General features: G+C 43.1%; 3 protein-coding genes across 3 annotated transcripts in view; 1 reads left to right on the forward strand and 2 right to left on the reverse strand.

Moving 5' to 3' along the window:
- APEH (acylaminoacyl-peptide hydrolase) overlaps window positions 1-17,725 on the forward strand; it is a 73,365-nt gene extending 55,640 nt beyond the window's left edge. Inside the window, exons 44-46 of the mRNA XM_079965763.1 lie at window positions 8,748-8,778; window positions 15,274-15,368; window positions 17,601-17,725. Of these exons, the coding sequence (XP_079821889.1) occupies window positions 8,748-8,778; window positions 15,274-15,368; window positions 17,601-17,691 (217 nt within the window). The 3' untranslated portion in view covers window positions 17,692-17,725. The remainder of the gene's footprint in view (window positions 1-8,747; window positions 8,779-15,273; window positions 15,369-17,600) is intronic.
- LOC307209407 (taste receptor type 2 member 40-like) lies at window positions 109-4,742 on the reverse strand. Its single transcript, XM_079964462.1, has one exon. The coding sequence runs from the start codon at window positions 3,727-3,729 to the stop codon at window positions 2,830-2,832; it is 900 nt and encodes a 299-aa protein (XP_079820588.1). The 5' UTR covers window positions 3,730-4,742; the 3' UTR covers window positions 109-2,829.
- LOC307209408 (taste receptor type 2 member 8-like) lies at window positions 15,513-17,601 on the reverse strand. Its single transcript, XM_079964463.1, has one exon. The coding sequence runs from the start codon at window positions 16,818-16,820 to the stop codon at window positions 15,924-15,926; it is 897 nt and encodes a 298-aa protein (XP_079820589.1). The 5' UTR covers window positions 16,821-17,601; the 3' UTR covers window positions 15,513-15,923.
- Window positions 17,726-19,799: the final 2,074 nt, after the last annotated feature.

The raw sequence follows: 19,799 nt of genomic DNA on the forward strand, positions 1-19,799 counted from the left end.
ATTTGGTTGATTCCCAGAGATGCCCAAAGCCTATGCAGAAAGCTGCCCTGTCATCAACATGGCCACTTTACTGGGGAACTCCGCTCGCCCCTAACTGGTAAGGAACTTACCTGGTTCAATAGTTTTGCCTTATTAATTGTAGAGTTGGAATGTTTAGTCAGAATCTTCTTTCTTGTTATTTGAACCCATTGGTTCAAGACCTGCCCTCTGGAGCGGGGGTGGGGGGAGCTTGCTTCATCTTTCATGTGACAGCCCTTGAGATATTTGAAGATGGCTAGCATATCACCTCTCAGTCTCCTCTTTTCTAGGCTAAACATACCCAGCTCCCTCAACTATTCCCCATAAGGCTTAATTTCTGGACCCCTGATCATCTTGGTTGCCCTCCTCTGCACACGTTCCAGCTTGTCAACATCCTTCTTAAATTGTGCCCAGAACTGGAGACAATACTCCAGGTGTGATCTGACCAAGTCATAACAGAGCGGTACTCTTGATGTCCCTTGATCTGGACACCATACTTCTGTTGATGCAGCCTAGAAGAGCATTAGCTTTTTTTGCTGCTGCATTACACTCTTGACTCATGTTACACTTGTGGTCTACTAAGACCCCTGGATCCTTTTCACATGTACTACTGGCAAGCCAGGTGTTCCTCATCTTATATTTGTGCAGCTGGTATTCCTGCCTAATTGCAGAACCTTATATTTGTCCCTACTGAAATTCATTGTGTTAGTTTGAGCCCAGTTCTTCAATGAGTTAAGGTCATACTGAATCCCAATTTTCCCTTTTCTGGCATTAGCTATCCCTCCCAGCTTGGTGTCACCTATAAATTTGATGAGCACCCCCCTCAATTCCTTCATCCATATCTTTTATAAAGACATTGAACAACAGTGGACCTAGGACAGAACCCTGTGGCACCCCACTGCTCACTTCTTTTTGGGATGATGAGGAACCATTAGTGAGCATTTTGGGTTCAGTCAGTCAACCAGCTACAGAGGCCTGAGACCTGTGGATATAGGGTGGTATATAAATCCAATAAATGAAATAAAAATCAACCCAACAGTTACCTTGTCCAGCCTACATTTTACTGCTTCTATACAGGAAATAATAACCAATAATAGCATAATTGATGCAACTCATCAATGCAGTTATCTATGCTAAATATGGAGATGTGTGATAGTAATGTGTTTGGGTTTGATTCAGCTGTTTTTCAGAAGTGGGGCTAATTTCCACGGTTTACCTCGGAAAACATGTTGGGTGATATTTCAGAATACATTTGGTTTGTCAGGTGACAGATCAACCCTAATGGTAGACACACTGCCATGATTAGTACTAGATGATCATTTCTTTCCATGTCTGTTGTGATAACTGTCTTCGTATGCAGGGAAAGTCCCTAACTCACTGAGGGTTTGAGACCCATCAACTTCCCTCACCTGGTTTAGCCAACTATTCAAAGCCATTACCAGGGTGTGGCCACAGTTGCATGCTGACAGCTTCCAGAAGCCACAAGTGAGAGCTGAGTGCAGGGTGGGGCCCAGACATGGACAAACTACACTAGAAGGAGCACAATGTATTTCCCATCAGAGGTACTACCCCTTCCAGCAGTTCCTGAAGCCAAGCTGGTGCCAAACGTATTGCTCTGCATTCCTTTAGACTACAACAGCAAGGCTGAGAGAGGGTCTTGTTGTCTGGGCAGCCCAGGACGTCCCTACACACTGCTCAGGCTTGCACTTTGGAGAGGTCACTTTGGTGCTGCTAACACAGCGATTTGTCTTCATCCCAGAGGCATACTCCATTGCCTCTTGGCACTGACGGAATGCCAACAACAATGTCATACCTGACAACACAGCTACAGATGATGAAAGGTCAGCTTCTCTATCTAACTTGTATGACAGGAGATGCAAAATGGCCAGGCACAAGACAACCAGTTAGTGCCTTGGGTATACCAGGAAGGAGCTCATTGTTAGGGTTGAGCAGAAGTGTTAGGAACCTAGGAACATTTAATAGTAGGCAAAGTGGTCTAAACCACTGAGCCTCTTGGGCTTGCCGTTCAGAAGGTCGGTGGTTCGAATCCCCGCCACGGGGTGAGCTCCCTTTGCTCAGTCCCTGCTCCTGCCAACCTAGCAGTACGAAAGCAAGTCAAAGTGCAAGTAGATTAATAGGTACCACTCCGGCGGAAAGGTAAACGGCTTTTCCGTACGCTGCTCTGGTTTCGCCAGAAGCGGCTTAGTCATGCTGGCCACATGACCCGGAAAACTGTCTGCGGACAAACGCCGGCTCCCTCGGCCTGTAAAGCAAGATGAGCGCAGCAACCCCAGAGTCATTCATAACTAGACTTAACTGTCAGGGGTCCCTTTACCGTTACCTAAAGGAGAATTAAGCAAAAGCTTCTGTACTTGAGTAAGGATTAATTTAGAGAAGGAAGGGAAGAGTCAAAGAAAACATTCAAAGTTATGTTCTCATATGGTATCTGTGTAATGAAGCAAAGAGGTTTTGGTCATTGATATAGAATATAACAGACAAAAATGACACTGCGACAATTTGGATTTTAGAATCCATTATATTTATACTAACTTGTACAAATGAGTCCATGGTCTTAATGCCATGTATCATTGTAGCTGCGAGATTGTGTTATGCAGAATAGGTAGGGAAAGGTTTGTGGCAAAGTGGGCGACATAAATGTAGGAATATACTGTAATAAGAAGCTTAGGCATTGCATAAGGGTAAAAGGAGGAGGCAAAAAATCAACAGATTTGTTCAGCATTGGAAAACATTTCTTGATTAGTAGCCAAACCCCACACACACACCTTCTGGTTTTTCCTTGTGAATTTAAGGCTATGTTTTCAGAAGCATCTGCGTAGCTGCCTGCTTGAGCTTGGGATTAGCCAACAGCAGGATGGCACCCTGTGCAGGGGAGTACATTAGGATCACTGTTAGACACACTGAATAAACAGGGGTGATTCTTTCAATATTTTCAAGTACAATTATGGAATGTGCCACGTAAAAAAAAATGTAAAGGATCAGGAGGGAGAGCACTGTCCCAGCTGCCCTGACATGAGCTTTTGTTTGGAGGCTTCGAAGACTGGCTCCTTTACCTGTCATCTTGCAGACATGTGTGTAGAGTGAGGCTACAATCACAATGGAGCACAATAAAACCACAAGAAGGGGACAGCCAGAAGCAGTCATTAAAAAAAAGCCTTGCAGAGAACGAGAAAGTTGGGTTGCTTTCTTTCCTTGAGTCACATTTGAAGTGTTGGTTGCTATGTTGCTCTGGAGCTGAAAAGAAATATGTGGGATTGTAATCAAGGAAATAAAAACCGAAAAGACTTGGGATCCCACAAGAAGCCAGGGCAGCAGCTGCGATATCCTCAGCTTGCACCAAAGGAAGAGGGTGTGGGTGCTGTTCACTATCTTGATGCAATAGAAGACGCAGAGCCAGGCAGTGAAACAAAATCGGGTATATGAGACGAAGGTTGCAAAGAAGTAGAATGTTTGAAACACTAAGCCGTTGCTTGAGTTGGTTATTAAGAAATTAGTAATGACTGCAATCTCACAGGCAGTGGCAAAGATATTGGACGTACCCAGAGAGAGAAGTAGTTGTTCACAAGTTGCAAGACTCTTGCATTGAGCCCATTCAGTGACCATCACTGCAACTATAAAACCGTTGGAGATGAGCCCACCTAGAACCCAGTCACTTGCAGCCACCAGAAATGCAATGATTTTGGAAGAAAGCATATTTCCAGATTCTTGCAGACTGCTGTACAGGTGGCCTGACCAAAGTTCTTGAGTTCATGCAGCACACAGGTGTGATGGTAGCAGATCAGCAGCATACTTTTTAATCCATTGGGAACTATGCAAATGAACTGAGCATCAAGCTATGTAAATCAATGTGCTACCAAGTTCCACAAGGCTCTTATTTGGGAGAGTGGTGTTGATACAGACTGTATAGAAGGGCTTCCTGTCACACAACCTTTTGTGAATCAGGGATGTTGCTCCATTTTGGGAGTTATATGAATAAGAAAGCTTGCCACTGGCATCCACTGCAGTGGCCCAGATTTTTCTCTGCAGGGAAAAAGTGTTAGGAGTTGGGGAAATGGCCCTTGAAGCAAGGAAGGAACATCAATAAATGGAATTGGAAGATACTCGTCGTCTTGCTTACACTCAGACCCTCTTAGTTTTGGTTTTCATGACTTTTTAGCCTATTATCCCACTTCATAAAAAATATTCTTTCCACCACAGGAAGCTATCTCATGCCCCAAGCTTAAAAGCTTCATAAAGTCTTCACTGGTCCAGTTTACTATTTTTTGGTGGCTGCTTATTTCTCTGACCCCAATCCAGCTGTTGACATCAATCTGTCGTTTGTTTTTTTCTTTATGAACAGATACACAATTGAATGACACAGTATCAAACTTCAGCAAGTGACAGCAATGGAGTTAGCTCAGAGATCATTTTTCCAGTGCACATGCTGCAATTGCTGCTCTGCTTAAATCAGCTCCAGCTCTCCACTGACACACAGTATACTCATAATATAGAGCCAGTTTTTAATACTGTCAAATGCTTCTGTTTCTTCTATTTAGTGTAGCCAAAAGACTTCATTGCCTGTGCCATTCAAAGTAATGTCTTTGACTGTACTCAAGGGTGTTGTTGCCATGCTAAAACTCTGAACTTTTTAAGTATATATATATATATATATATATATATGCATTAAGTGACATAAACAGCCCAAGCTATACATGCTTGAAATTTAATCATACTATATTCAAAGCGAAAGGAAAGTCCAATGCTGTAAAGAAAAATATTGCATAGGAACCTGGAATGTAAGAACCATGAGCATGGGTAAGTTGGAGGTGGTCAAAAATGAGATGGCAAGAATAAATATTGACATCCTGGGCATCAGTGAACTAAAATGGACGGGAATGGGTGAATTCAGTTCGGATGACCATCATATCTACTACTGTGGGCAAGAAACCCGTAAAAGAAATGGAGTGGCCCTCATAGTCAACAAAAGAGTGGCAAAAGCTGTACTGGGATGCAATCTCAAAAATGATAGAATGATCTCGATACGAATCCAAGGCAGACCTTTTAACATCACAGTAATTCAAGTTTATGCACCAACTACTGGTGCTGAAGAAACTAAAATTGACCAATTCTATGAAGACTTACAACATCTTATAGAAGTGACACCAAAGAAGGATGTTCTTCTCATTATAGGGGATTGGAATGCTAAAGTAGGGAGTCAAGAGATAAAAGGAACAACTGGCAAGTTTGGCCTTGGAGATCAAAACGAAGCAGGGCAAAGGCTAATAGAGTTCTGTCAAGAGAACAAGCTGGTCATCACAAACACGCTTTTCCAACAACACAAGAGACGACTCTACACATGGACATCACCAGATGGGCAGCATCGAAATCAGATTGATTATATTCTCTGCAGCCAAAGATGGAGAAGCTCTATACAGTCAGCAAAAACAAGACCTGGAGCTGACTGTGGCTCAGATCATCAGCTTCTTATAGCAAAATTCAAGCTTAAACTGAAGAAAGTAGGAAAAACCACTGGGCCGGTAAGATACAATCTAAGTCAAATCCCTTATGAATACACAGTGGAAGTGAGGAACAGGTTTAAGGATTTAGATTTGGTGGACAGAGTGCCTGAAGAACTATGGATGGAGGCTCGTAACATTATACAGGAGGCAGCAACGAAAACCATCCCAATGAAAAGGAAATGCAAGAAAGCAAAGTGGCTGTCCAATGAGGCCTTACAAATAGCGGGGGAGAGAAGGCAAGCAAAATGCAAGGGAGATCGTGAAACATACAGGAAATTGAATGCAGATTTCCAAAGAATAGCAAGGAGAGACAAGAAGACCTTCTTAAACAAGCAATGCAAAGAAATAGAGGAAAGCAATAGAATGGGAAGAACCAGAGATCTGTTCAAGAAAATTGGAAATATGAAAGGAACATTTCGTACAAAGATTTCCATAATAAAGGACAAAAGTGGAAAGGACCTAACAGAAGCAGAAGATATCAAGAAGAGGTGGCAAGAATACACAGAGGAATTATACCAGAAAGAAACGGATGTCTCATATACCCCAGGTAGTGTGGTTGCTGACCTTGAGCCAGACATCCTGGAGAGTGAAGTCAAATGGGCCTTAGAAAGCATTGCAAATAACAAGGCCAGTGGAAGTGATGGTATTCCAGCTGAACTATTTAAAATTTTAAAAGATGATGCTGTTAAGGTGCTACACTCAATATGCCAGCAAGTTTGGAGAACTCAGCAGTGGCCAGAAGATTGGAGAAGATCAGTCTACATCCCAATCCCAAAGAAGGGCAGTGCCAAAGAATGCTCCAACTATCGCACAATTGCACTAATTTCTCACGCTAGCAAGGTTATGCTTAAAATTCTACAAGGAAGGCTCAAGCAGTATGTGGACCGAGAACTCCCAGAAGTGCAAGCTGGATTTAGAAGAGGCAGAGGAACCAGAGACCAAATTGCAAACATGCGCTGGATTATGGAGAAAGCTAGAGAGTTCCAGAAAGACATTTACTTCTGCTTCATTGACTATGCAAAAGCCTTTGACTGTGTCAACCATGGCAAACTATGGCAAGTTCTTAAAGAAATGGGAGTGCCTGATCACCTCATCTGTCTCCTGAGAAATCTCTATGTGGGACAAGAAGCTACAGTTAGAACTGGATATGGAACAACTGACTGGTTCAAAATTGGGAAAGGAGTACGACAAGGCTGCATTTTGTCTCCCTGCTTATTTAACTTATATGCAGAATTCATCATGCGAAAGGCTGGGCTGGATGAATCCCTAGCCGGAATTAAGATTGCCGGAAGAAATATCAACAACCTCAGATATGTAGATGACACAACCTTGATGGCAGAAAGTGAGGAGGAATTAAAGAACCTTTTATTGAGGGTGAAAGAGGAGAGTGCAAAATATGGTCTGAAGCTCAACATCAAAAAAACGAAGATCATGGCTACTGGTCCCATCACCTCCTGGCAAATAGAAGGGGAAGAAATGGAGGCAGTGAGAGATTTTACTTTCTTGGGCTCCATGATCACTGCAGATGGTGACAGCAGCCACGAAATTAAAAGACGCCTGCTTCTTGGGAGAAGGGCAATGACAGGCCTAGACAGCATCTTGAGAAGTAGAGACATCACCTTGCCAACAAAGGTCCGTATAGTTAAAGCTATGGTTTTCCCAGTAGTGATGTATGGAAGTGAGAGCTGGACCATAAAGAAGGCTGATCGCCGAAGAATTGATGCTTTTGAATTATGGTGCTGGAGGAGACTCTTGAGAGTCCCATGGACTGCAAGAAGATCAAACCTCTCCATTCTGAAGGAAATCAGCCCTGAGTGCTCACTGGAAGGACAGATTGTGAAGCTGAGGCTCCAGTACTTTGGCCACCTCATGAGAAGAGAAGACTCCCTGGAGAAGACCCTGATGTTGGGAAAGATGGAGGGCACAAGGAGAAGGGGGCGACAGAGGACGAGATGGTTGGATAGTGTTTTCGAGGTTACCAGCATGAGTCTGACCAAGCTGCGGGGGGCAGTGGAGGACAGGAGTGCCTGGCGTTCTCTGGTCCATGGGGTCACGAAGAGTCGGACACAACTAAACGACTAAACAACAACATATTCAATGGGCTTACTCTATGTACAGTGTGCATATGATTACAGCCTTAAATGATAGGTATATCTGTGAAATAATTATAGGTTTCTGTTTCCTTAGTGTATTAAAAGCACACAGATTTGTTCGTTGCTGTTTTCCAGGATGGAAAAAGATTTAGTGTCTTTTACTAAGTCTAGTGGTAATTATTTCTCTTTTCTTGCATCGCTATACAGTGGTACCTCAGGTTACAGACGCTTCAGGTTACAGACTCTACTAACCCAGAAATAGTACCTCGGGTTAAGAACTTTGCTTCAGGATGAGAACAGAAATTGTGCGGCGGTGTCACGGAGGCAGCACGAGGCCCCATTAGCTAAAGTGGTACCTCAATGTAAGAACAGTTTCAGGTTAAGAACGGACCTCCAGAACAAATTAAGTTCTTAACCCGAGGTACCACTGTAATTGCAGCTGAGGATCAAATAGGAATAGGACAGAATCTTTTATTAGAGTCATGAAACATTTAATTCTTGCATTGCTTCTGTGTTTCATTTGCCCCTTGGGATGTGGATAACAACCTACCTAAAGGGTGGGCGGGGGAGCAAAAAATTCAAACTAGCATGTAATAAATGTGTTGTGCTTAGAACACACAGGAAATGCAATAGCACCATGTTGTTTTGAGACCTTGTTGTACAGAAATCAAACTATTCAAAGTAGATAAGAGCACAGTATGATCAGAAACGTCTGACTCCAATAAATAACAACCAACCACATGTTCCTACGAGTCAACAGAGAGCACATAAAAGTGATAGCCTACCCATTCTTTCCACCTGCAGCATGCTGAGTCTGTTTCTTTCCACATGAAGGCTCCATTTAGCTATTCTGATTCAGCATGCCATTGATAGACCTGTCCTTCATGGTGCATCTAATCCTCTCCTAAGATCCAGGGGGGACAGCAGGTGGCTTTGAGGATGGAGCAGGTCATGGCAAGACTTGAAAGGGAGAGGAGGCTGTGATGGAGACAGGCCTTAGTGTCCTTACAAAGAAGGAGATGGGACTGAAGGGAGTACACAGAAGCTATAGATGAGAGTCTTGGCTCATCGTAGTCCACAGGAACTTCTAAAATATAATTTTTTGTTGTTCCCTTTGCAGGCTGTTGTGGTACCCAGAAGAGAATCATGCTGTAAGTGGAATGGAGGCTGAAGCAGATGTCTTTATGAACAGTGCACAGTGGATTATGCATTACCTTTCTAAGGAAGCAGACCCTGAAAGTCAGCAGCCAGCTGAGAAATAAAGGATCTCAAATATTAAAAAGCAGCCAGCCTGTGGAGATACACATCATGCCACATGAAGATTGCCAGATAGAATAGATCAGGGGTCAGCAAACTTTTTCAGCAGGGGGCCAGTCTACTGTCCCTCAGACCTTGTGGGGGGGCCAGACTATATTTTGAAAAAAAAAGGGGGGACGAATTCCTATGCCCCACAAATAGCCCAGAGATGCATTTTAAATAAAAGTACACATTCTACTCATGTAAAAACATGCTGATTCCGAGACCATCCGTGGGCCGGATTTAGAAGGCGATTGGGCCTTAGCTTGCCTACCCATGGAATAGATCTAGCCTTTGTATCCCTGACAGGAATCCCTTTCCTCTTTCAGCGTATTCTTAAAAGATGTGCTGCTGGTGCCTTGGAAGCAGCCTTGTACAGAGTCAAACCTTTGATCCCTGCAGCCCAGTACTGTCTATGTTGACAGAGAGCTGCTCCCCAGGATGTCAGATTGCGGGCGTTTCTAGCCCTATCTGAAGATGCTGAGGATTCAGGTTGGGACCTTCTGCCTGAGCAGATGTTCCAACTGTTAGGATATTTCCGTTCCACCTTAAAAGGGAGCAGGCTTTGTGAGTCACAGAGTCTGCGTATTTCCTGTTCACAGGATGTTTCTGTTTTGATAGAGCTGTTGTCTATCTCTCTCTGTGCCTGAACACGCAAGCAGGTAGTCATGTTTTTTCTTTGTTCTGACCAACGCTGAATAAACTTCTAAATAATGCTCTCCTGCGTGCATCTTTCGCTGTGCAAATTCTGCTGATAGAGCGTGCATCAGCTCTGGAATGTGGCAAGCTATTTTCTGGAGCTCGTGTCGCTAATTGCTGATACTGTATCTACGGGAGATCGTAGATCGATGGATCGTCCGGTGGCGACGTGGGGGCCATGATGGGCTTTATCTCCCTGGCAGTATCCCAACACCAACACTGTGCCATGATGCAGGTCCTTTTCAGAAAATCTGCAGCAAACAGTCAACTGTCTAATTGAACTTAACTCTCATAGCAAAGCTGACATCTTAAGAATTTGTATTGCTGCTTATAACTACAAGGCTTTGTGGATAGTTCTTTCTTATTTATTTACAGGACACCAGATCTTGGAATAATAGGTGCTAAAATAAAAAAAACCCTCAACCTTCTTGTTTTTATTGTTATATCTACTAAGCTATACATTATCAAACTGGTCCCTGAGGGAATTAAATGTAATATAAGATTATAGCTTCAAGACTGTGGTATGCAAAATATGTGGGAAACACTGATATACCAACAACAACTATGTCACAGTGAGAACCCTAAATGTAGGAATATACAACAATGGCAAAGCTTATGAGTTTTATAAGGATGAAAGAAGGAAGGGCAAAAATTAACAGGTTTTCCCCCTAAGATTGGAAAATGTTTGTTGATTATTGGCATAATAAAGCACATACTTCAGGAGATAATAACACTTTTATTTGACAAGATAAAAGAACAACAAATAGGTTTAAAAGCTAACACATTTAAGTATGTTATGTTATCCTGAGTGGCAAGTACATAAATATTTTGGGTGTGGTGATTGTAAAATGTGAGGTTAGAGGGAAATGAAATGTGCAGAACCTCTTGACAATGAGAATTATGTATTCAGCAGGTGTAGTTCACAAAACAGTTTTTGATGTTACAGATATTGTTGCATTGGTAAATAAATACAATGTACTAAGAATTTTCTTTTCCTGTTCCATCAACAAATATAGCAGTGAAAACTCTTGATGTGTATTGTAATTTAGTGGATTCACATTGCAGTGTACAGTATACAGTGTACAGGACAGTTAAAATGCATATTGCCATTTCTGATGTCCGATTTTTGTCCATTTCTTATTTTGCATAGAGACTGCCCTGTGTAAAATGCAGAAGGGCATAACTGGCAGATGGCATATATCACATGAAGAGGAGAATCAATCCCTTATGTTGCTGATGGCATTATCAGGCCCGGGAAAGATATTACACTCTAGTTTGGCCCTAAGAATTTTCTTAAATAATCCTTGTTATTGGTATTTTTCAGCACAGGAATAAGAAACCTGTGTGCCTAACAGAACAACACGGGCGGGGGGACCCCAAACCAATAACTTAAACACAATGCTCTCTGTGTGGCCAGTGTCAATGTCCTTAAGAATTGTTAAGTCTCTGTTTTTGGAAACATCCTGGCAGCTGCCTGCTTGAATTTAGTATACTTTCTCAATGGGTTGGGAACTATGGAAATGAACTATGCATCAAACTATGTAAATTCATGGGACTCTTGGCCTGCCCATTTCCATGATGCTTCTAGATAGTATAGTGGTGCTGATGACAAACTATATTGAATGGCTTTGTATAAATTGAATTGGTGCTTCATCTTGGTGGTTATATGGAACAAGAAATTTTGCCCAAGAGAACCCTGTTGGTGGTCTAGATTTTACTGCTCAGGTAAAGAATCGGAGGAACTGGAAATACTGCTGTTGAATCATGGAAGGACCACCCCTGGTGTTTACAATATGGGGTATCATAGGGCACTATTCTATCCCCATTGCTGGGAGCAGCCATTAGGACTTTGGGGGCCAGCTGTGATTTGTATGCTGATCCTCAGCTCTCTTTGTCCAGAAGTTCTGAATCAGGAGAAGCCATGTGGGCCCTGGGCTGATTCCTTGATACAGACTTGGGATGGATGAGGGGGAATAAGCTTGTTTGTATCCTGGCAAGATGGCTTTGATCTGTGGAACTGTCATGGTTACACAAGCCACACAATATCTGTTCAGTAGCTGTAAGAAATTGATCTTTTAATGTGGTAGCACCTAAACTGGAGCTCCCTGCCTATTGATATCAGACATATGCCTTTGCTGTGCTCTTTCTGGTGCCTGCTTAAAACGTTCTGTATGTTCTGTGCAGACGTACAGAAGTTACAGTCCTTTACGTAACCCCTGGTCATTGGCGTAGCGTGGGGGGTGCAGGGGGAGCCGGCCGCACCGGGCACAACATCTGGGGTTAGGGCAAATCCACGGGTTAAAGGTAAAGGTAAAGGTACCCCTGCCCGTACGGGCCAGTCTTGACAGACTCTGGGGTTGTGCGCCCATCTCACTTAAGAGGCCAGGGGCCAGCGCTGTCCGGAGACACTTCCGGGTCACGTGGCCAGCGTGACATCGCTGCTCTGGCGAGCCAGAGCCGCACACGGAAACGCCGTTTACCTTCCCGCTGGTAAGCGGTCCCTATTTATCTACTTGCACCCGGAGGTGCTTTCGAACTGCTAGGTTGGCAGGCGCTGGGACCGAGCAGCGGGAGCGCACCCCGCCGCAGGGATTCGAACCGCCGACCTTTCGATCGGCAAGTCCTAGGCGCTGAGGCTTTAACCCACAGCGCCACCTGCGTCCCTTGCAGGTGTTAGGGGGCGCAAATCCACGGGTTAGGGGGCGCAAATTACTTGCCTTGCCCCGGGTGCTGACAACCCACGCTACGCCACTGCCCCTGGTTACATAAACTTTGGGATGAGCGCGCGGCAAACCTGGAAGTATTTTACCGGGTTTCACTGCGTCTGCATGCACAGAAGCGGTCCTCAGGTTGCGGAAACCTCAGGATCCGACCGGACCTCTGGAACAGATCCCGCCTGCAACCGGAGGTAACACTGTACATGTGTTTTTCTCTTTTTCGCTACTGTCGATTTTAATTAGTATATTTTGACTGCTTTTAAATACATACAGTCGTACCTTGGTTGTCAAATGGAATCCGTTCTGGAAGTCTGTTCGACTTCCAAAAACGTTAGACAACCAAGGCGCGGCTTCCGATTGGCAGCAGGAGCTTCCTGCACTCAATTGGAAGCTGCAGAAGCCGCGTCGAATGTTCAAATTCCAAAGGACGTTCACAAACCGGAACAGTCACTTCCGGGTTTGTGGCATTCAGGAGCCAAAACATTTGACTCCCAAGGCGTTCCAGAACCAAGGTACGACTGTACTTGTTCTTAAACTTTTTATTGAGAATTTTTTTGTTTATATTTTTGTAACCAGTTAGAAGGGTTGTGGGGGTTTTTTTACAGTCAAGGGCACATAAATTTTGTTAAATAAAATAAACAGTAACTCCGGCTCTCCACTGACCCACAGTATATTCATAACATAGAAAAAGCTGTAATACTGCAAAATGCTTTAGTTTCTTCTGTTAGTTTAGCCAAAAGACCTCATTGCCCGTGTCATTCAAAGTAACATTTATCACTTTGCTCAAGATTGTTGTTAATTTCTGAAGTATGTTTTTAAATTAAGGGACACAGACAGCCCAATCCTATGCAACCATGGAATTTAATCCTACTGTATTTAGTGGACTTACTCTAAAGTAAGCGTGCACAGATTGTAGCCCTAATTGATCAGTTTACCTGTCAAAACATGATAGGTTTGGGTTTCTTCAGTGTCTTAAAAAGCATAGAGATTTGCTTGGTGCTGTTTTCCAGAACAGAAAATGGAAATATATGTATTTTATTAAGCAAAGCAGTACCTAATTCCATTCTATATTTGCATCACTGTATTTGCAACTGAAGATCAAATAGGCAAAGGACAGTACTTTTTATTAGATTTCTGAAACAGCTGGTTCTTGCACTGCCTCTGTGCTTCTGTTGGCCCATGAGATGTGCATAACAACCTTCATAAAGGGCAGGGAGAGAGAGGGAGAGAAATCAAACTAAGCTGTAAGAAATATGTTGTGTTCTGAGCATGCAAGAGCTGCAATCACACAAAATGTCGAGGGAAGACATTTGATGCACAAAAAAGAGCCACAAAAGCTTCTGGTAGTTGGTGTTTAACAACATCTGCAAGTAGTGGGTGGTAGGGTAGCTTTCCAGGCGTCCAAATTGCCTAGCAAAGTTTGAAACACTTGTGGTTGATGAAAAAGGAAATTATAAAGGTCTAGCCTTCCTATAGACATGCAATATTCTACTGTTGGTCATCTGTCCCAGATGAGGGCATCATGGAGAAGGGGACCAGTTGCCAAGGGGAAGTGGGAAGAAATCGGAGAACTTCAGGGAGGGAGAAGCTAAATCCATTTCATAGGACACTCTGGATATAGGGAAGGGAAAGTGTGGGACAGAAGTAGATGAAGAAGAAGACAAGGGGGAATTGAAGGAGGTACAATAGGGCTTCATGATCCACATTAAGCCAATGTATGGATGGTGTGCCTATTGAACTTAATCTTGCTGGCAAGGTTGACGAATAAGAATTTGATTGCAACTTATGATTTCTGCCATTATCTTCAGCCAAAACAGATTAAATAGTGCTTGCTTGATCGCTTGCTTATTTCTTTCTTTCTTTCTTTCTTTCTTTCTTTCTTTCTTTCTTTCTTTCTTGTTTTTCTTTACAGGGTACCTGATTTTGGTATAACAATTTCTAAAGTCAAAATCTGACCTTTGTCATATTACCCTTGTTATATTTTATTAACATATAAACACACACACACACACACACACACACACACACACGGTCCAAGTATAACAGAGGGAATTTAAATTTTATGTGAGTAGAGTTTCAAGGCTGGTATGCAAAATGTTTGGAAAAGGCAAAAACCATGACATAGTGAGAATTCAAAACGCAGGAATATGCAGTAATGGCAAAACTTATGAGTTTATACAAATGAAACAAGGGAGGCAAAAAGTAAGAGGCTTATTATTCAAGATAAGAAATTGCTTATGGATTGTTGGCATAATAAAGCACATCAGTAAATAATAAGACTTTTATTTGACATGCTGTAACAAACAAGAACAGTGAAAAGTTGTAAGGCAGAAAATATAAATAGTAATAATAGTAGTAGTAGTAGTAGTAGTAGTAATAATAATAATAATAATAATAATAATAATAATAATAATAATTTCTACCCCGCTCATCTGGCTGGGTTTCCCCAGCCACTCTGGGTGGCTTCCAACAAAACCTGAAGATACAATAGTTCATAAAATATTAAAAGCTTCCCTAAACATTTTTCCCTATAGAAAAAATGTATATACAATTATTCTGAGTTGCAAGGGTATGTTGGGGTGGGGACCGTAAAAAGTAAGATCAGAGGAAATAAAATATGTAAAACTTTGGACAGTGATAATTACATGGTTAACAGTGGTAATTTCCAAAACAATTTTTTATGAAGCAGATATCATGGCACCATTAAGTACAAGGCAAATGGACAAGAAATTATTTGGCTCAGTTCACTCCACAAATGATAGCACTGAAACTCTTGATATATTGTGATTCAATGGTTATACGTTGCAGTGTCCCTTTGAAGTTCCTTTGCTGTAGGACGGCAACTTTAAGGTTATAGAAGCATTCTGCCATAGGCTTTTTGAATATTGCAATCTCTGATGTCAGACTTCTGTCCATTTCTTATTTTGCATATAGGCTGGCGTGTTTGTCCTGTGTAGAATGCAGAAAGGAGTTTCTGATGGTGGATATCATGTAAGAAGATCGCAGATATCACATTGGAAGATGAGGAGGTGAACAAACTCCTGATGTTGTGAACAGCATTCTAAGGCTGTATTGCCAGAATGAATTTGTGGACAGAGATGGCATCTGCGTCTGCCACAGGGGCTGCTGGTATACAGATGCCTGGTGTAGGTATGTTGTTTCTTGGGAAGAGCAGGAGGTGCCTGTAAACATCACGTTCCTTTGTTTTTGTTTTGCTGTTTTCTAATCTCGGTCTCTCCTATGGCAATTCTTAGATGTCTTGACCAATGAGCCTGAAGGGATGTTAATGTTTCATTTTAAGAAAGGAAGTAGCTGACTTAGGGGGAGGAAGCAAGGCTGCTTGTGACTGGGGCAAGGTGGGGCAGGAATCTTTAACCACTCATCACCCCCCATCCCAATCAGAACCACAATGGGAGGAAATCTGCTGTTGGCATCAATAGGCCCTTTCTTCCCATGGCAAATGGCAGGCATGATAGGAGGGGTCAATTCCAGTTTGTGTGCTGGAGAAAACATGCACACTCTACTCCTGACCAGGCTTGGGCCCCCTGAGCTAGCTTTTCACAAAAGGCAACACCTAAGAATGGTTAAGGCTTTCTTCTTGGAAGCATCCTGGCAGCTGCCTGCTTCAGCTTGGGATTCACCAACACCAGGAGGGCAGCCTGCACAGGGGAGTACATTAGTATCATTGTTATACACACTGAAACGGCAACTATATCTTTGTTAATACAGCCAGTTATAAATAAGATCTTTGCCACGTAAAAAGAAATGGAAAGCACCAGCAGGAGGAGGACTGTCCCAGCTGCCTTCGTGTGGGCATCTGTTGGAAGGCTCCTAATATTGGATTCTTTCCCAGTCAGTTTGTAGACGTGTCTGTAGAGTGAGGCTACAACCATGATTGAGCAAGGAAAAACTATCAGGAACGGGCAGCCAGCACCAGTAATCAAAAAGAAGATTTTGAAATTAGTAGCAAAATCAACCTCTGTCTGGTCTTGCGTCATGTTTGTAATGCTTCCCTGGGGTTTAATATACGCACTCTGCAGTGCAAAGAAGGAAGCAAGCAAGGAGATGGCTTGAGATCCCCCAAGAAGCCAAGGTATTATCCGTGATATCCTCAGCTTGCACCAAAGAAAAAGGGAGCAGTTGTTGTTAACGATCTTGAGATAATAGAAGAGGCAGAGCCAGGCAGTAAGCCAGAATCGGGAGAATGTGAGAAAGGTTCCAATGAAGTAGCATATTTGTAATATTAAGGGGCTGCTAAAGTCAGAGATTAAGTAGTACTTAATTAAATATGGAGACAGAACACCCGAGAAGCCGATATTGGACATACCTAGAGACAGAAGAAGTTGTTCTCTAGCATCAAGTTTCCTGCTTTTAGCCCACTCAGTGACTATCACTGCAACAATAAAGCCATTGGAGATGAGCCCACCAATAGCCAGGACAGCTAGAGACGCCAGAAAGGCAATAAATTGAGGAGAAGGCATCTCTCCGTATCTTTGCAGATTACTGTACCAGGTGGCCTTTCACTGATCCAAAGTTGCTGCACTGAGATGCAGTGTGCAAGTGAGACAGAGCATCTGCAGCATCCTTATGAATGACCAGGGAACTATGCAAATGAACTATGAACCAAATTATAAATTAATGAGACTCTCCAGCTGCTCATTTCCATAATTTCCATATGCCTCTATCTGGCATAGTAGTGTGGACAGAAACTGTATCAGAGGGCTGCCTGTCACTCCACTTTGTATAAGTGGGGGGGGGGGTTTGCTCCATTTTGCTGGCCCCGTGAATAAGAAAGCTTGCCACAGGCAACCTCTTTGCAGTGGTCCAGAGTTTATGTAAAGAATAGGAGGAGCTGGAAATTCCAGCTGGCTTGTTTGTCCTCAGACCCTCCTGCTTCTGGTTCCCAGGCCTCTGCAGCCTTTTCTTTTATTTGATCCCAGATTATAGGCAAATGCTTCTTCCTCAACAGCATGCCCCAAAGTAAAATCTATCTGCAGTTATTTCCAAATAAGTTTTCCTTTCCTTTGCCTGCTGCTAATTTCTTTAACCGCAGTACAGTATTTATTCTTTTAAAAACAGATCAATGCAAGCTCAAATTGCAGTGTGTAACAATCACAATAGCAGACTTAGCTGCACTCATTTTTCTATTGCACATTCTGTACTGCTGCACATTCTCCACTCCAGTTCTGCATGAACCCAGTATATTTATAATGTAGAAGCTATTTTTAATACTACCCAGTAGTTTTGTTTCTTCTGCCTAGTTTTTCCAAAAGACCTCACTGTGTGTGTGATTCAATTACCATTTTGACTGCACTGTTGCCATGCCAAAGATCTAAACTTTTGGCTCTTTAAACAGAGGGACATGTCCAGCCCAATCCTACTATATTCAGTGGCCTTTCTCTAAGGTTAGTGCACCTGCGGTTGCATTCCTGATTGGTAGGTTTACTTGCAAATCATGATAGGATTGTGGGTTTTTTAGTGTCTTAAAAAGCACAGATTTGCTTGTTGCTGTTTTCCAGAGCGGGATATGCAAAGATGTGTATTTAATTTAGCACACTGGTAACTGGATCTGTTTGCCTATTTGATCCTCAGCTGTAATTATAGCAATGCAAATAGCAAAGGACAGCATCTTTTATTAGGGTCTGTAAAATGTCTAATTCTTGCACCGCATTTGTGCTTCCATCACACTTTGAGCTGTGGATCTCAACCTTCATAAAGGGCAGAGAGAGGAAGAGAAATGCCATGTAACACATTAAGAGAAATGTGGTGCTTTGAGTGATCAAAGTTGGTTCCAGTAATATTTTCAGGCAGGAGCTGACAATATGGCGGGGTAAGACAGCACTGCCTCTCAGGGTCCCTCTAGGTTGCTGCAAGAGAGGGAAGCAAGGTAGCAGAGATCTCAGTGTAGTCCTCCGGGTGGCTTGAGTGCACCAACCTCCTCACCCGAATTCCCTTACTCATATCTCCTCCCTCTCAGTAATAAGCATGGACCTCGGACTTGTGAGGGAAGTGAGGAAAGCAAGACTGCCCAATCCCACCAACAGCTGCTGTCTGCAGGACATTAGATTACCACATGGGTGGCGCTGTGGGTTAAACCACAGAGCCTAGGGCTTGCCGATCAGAAGGTCGGCGGTTTGAATCCCCACAGTGGGGTGAGCTCCCGTTGCTCAGTCCCTGCTCCTGCCAACCTAGCAGTTCGAAAGCACGTCAAAGTGCAAGTAGATAAATAGGTACCACTCCAGTGGGAAGGTAAACGGTGTTTCCGTGCACTGCTCTGGTTCGCCAGAGGTGGCTTAGTCATGCTGGCCACATGTCCCGGAAGCTGTACGCCGGCTCCCTCGGCAAATCAAGCGAGATGAGCGCCGCAACCCCAGAGTCGGCCACGACTGGACCTAATGGTCAGGGGTCCCTTTACCTTTACATTAACTTATTTCACTATTACAGGGATGGGGAACCTGTGGCCGTTCAGATGTTGTTGGACCACAACTCCCATCATCCCTCACTAGGAGGACCAATGGTCAGGGATGATGGGAACTGTATTTAAAAAACAGTTGGAAACCCAGGTTCGGGAAACTCTGATCAACCCCCTGCCATGCAGGAATCTTTCACCCAATGAGGGGCTTGAACCCATGATCCTGAGATTAAGAGCCTTATGCTCTAAGGAAATTTATGGACCCATGAAATGGACAGGTATAAGAAAACAGGACCTACGTTCTGTCCTGTTTACAGTGTGGGCAGGCAGGCATGATACAAAGGCAAAACAACCCCAAGACAGGCAAGTGGGCTTCAAATCCTATAGAAATGTATGATAAAAGTGACTAACAAATTTAGTAGTAGTAGTAGTAGTAGTAATATCATCCTTGGGAGAAAGTAACTTACAGTGATGATACCTTTGATTTCTGAAACATCTAATTCTGACATTGCCTCTGTGCATCAATTGCCCCTCAAGATCAGGCAATAAGCTTCATAAAGGACAGGGAGGGGGGAAGCAAACTAATGTAATAAATACAGTATGTTGTGTTTCGGGCACACAGGAAATGCTATCATACACAATATTGTGGGAAGACATAGATGCACAGAGGCTGATCCATCCCATTCTGTCCAGTTAATAGCCATTGGTAGACCTGTCCTTCACTGAAGCATTAATCCCCTTCTGAGATCCAGAGGGAGAGCAGGTGGCTCTGAGGAAGGAGCAGGTCATGGTAGGAACTCAGAGGGAGGTGAAGCTGTGATGGAGACAGACTTTAGTGTCCTTACAAAGAAGAAGATGAGACTGAATGGAGTTCAAGGAAGGAAGGAAGGAAGGGTATATGGGAGTCTTAACTCATCATAGTCCACTGGTATTGAAAATGTATGAATCTGTTGTTTCATAAGGGTGAAAAAGGGAGGCAATAAAGTAACAGGGTTTTTTTTCAGGATCAGAAAATGTTTATTGCCTCCTGACATAATAAGGTACATAC

The sequence above is a fragment of the Podarcis cretensis genome (assembly GCF_951804945.1).
Source record: "Podarcis cretensis genome assembly, chromosome: 2".
Taxonomy (NCBI): Eukaryota; Metazoa; Chordata; class Lepidosauria; order Squamata; family Lacertidae; genus Podarcis; species Podarcis cretensis.

What these genes read in the sequence shown, in the direction of transcription:
- LOC307209407 (XM_079964462.1), bottom strand. Translation starts at nt 3,729, where the DNA reads ATGCTTTCTTCCAAAATCATTGCATTTCTGGTGGCTGCAAGTGACTGG.
- LOC307209408 (XM_079964463.1), bottom strand. Translation starts at nt 16,820, where the DNA reads ATGCCTTCTCCTCAATTTATTGCCTTTCTGGCGTCTCTAGCTGTCCTG.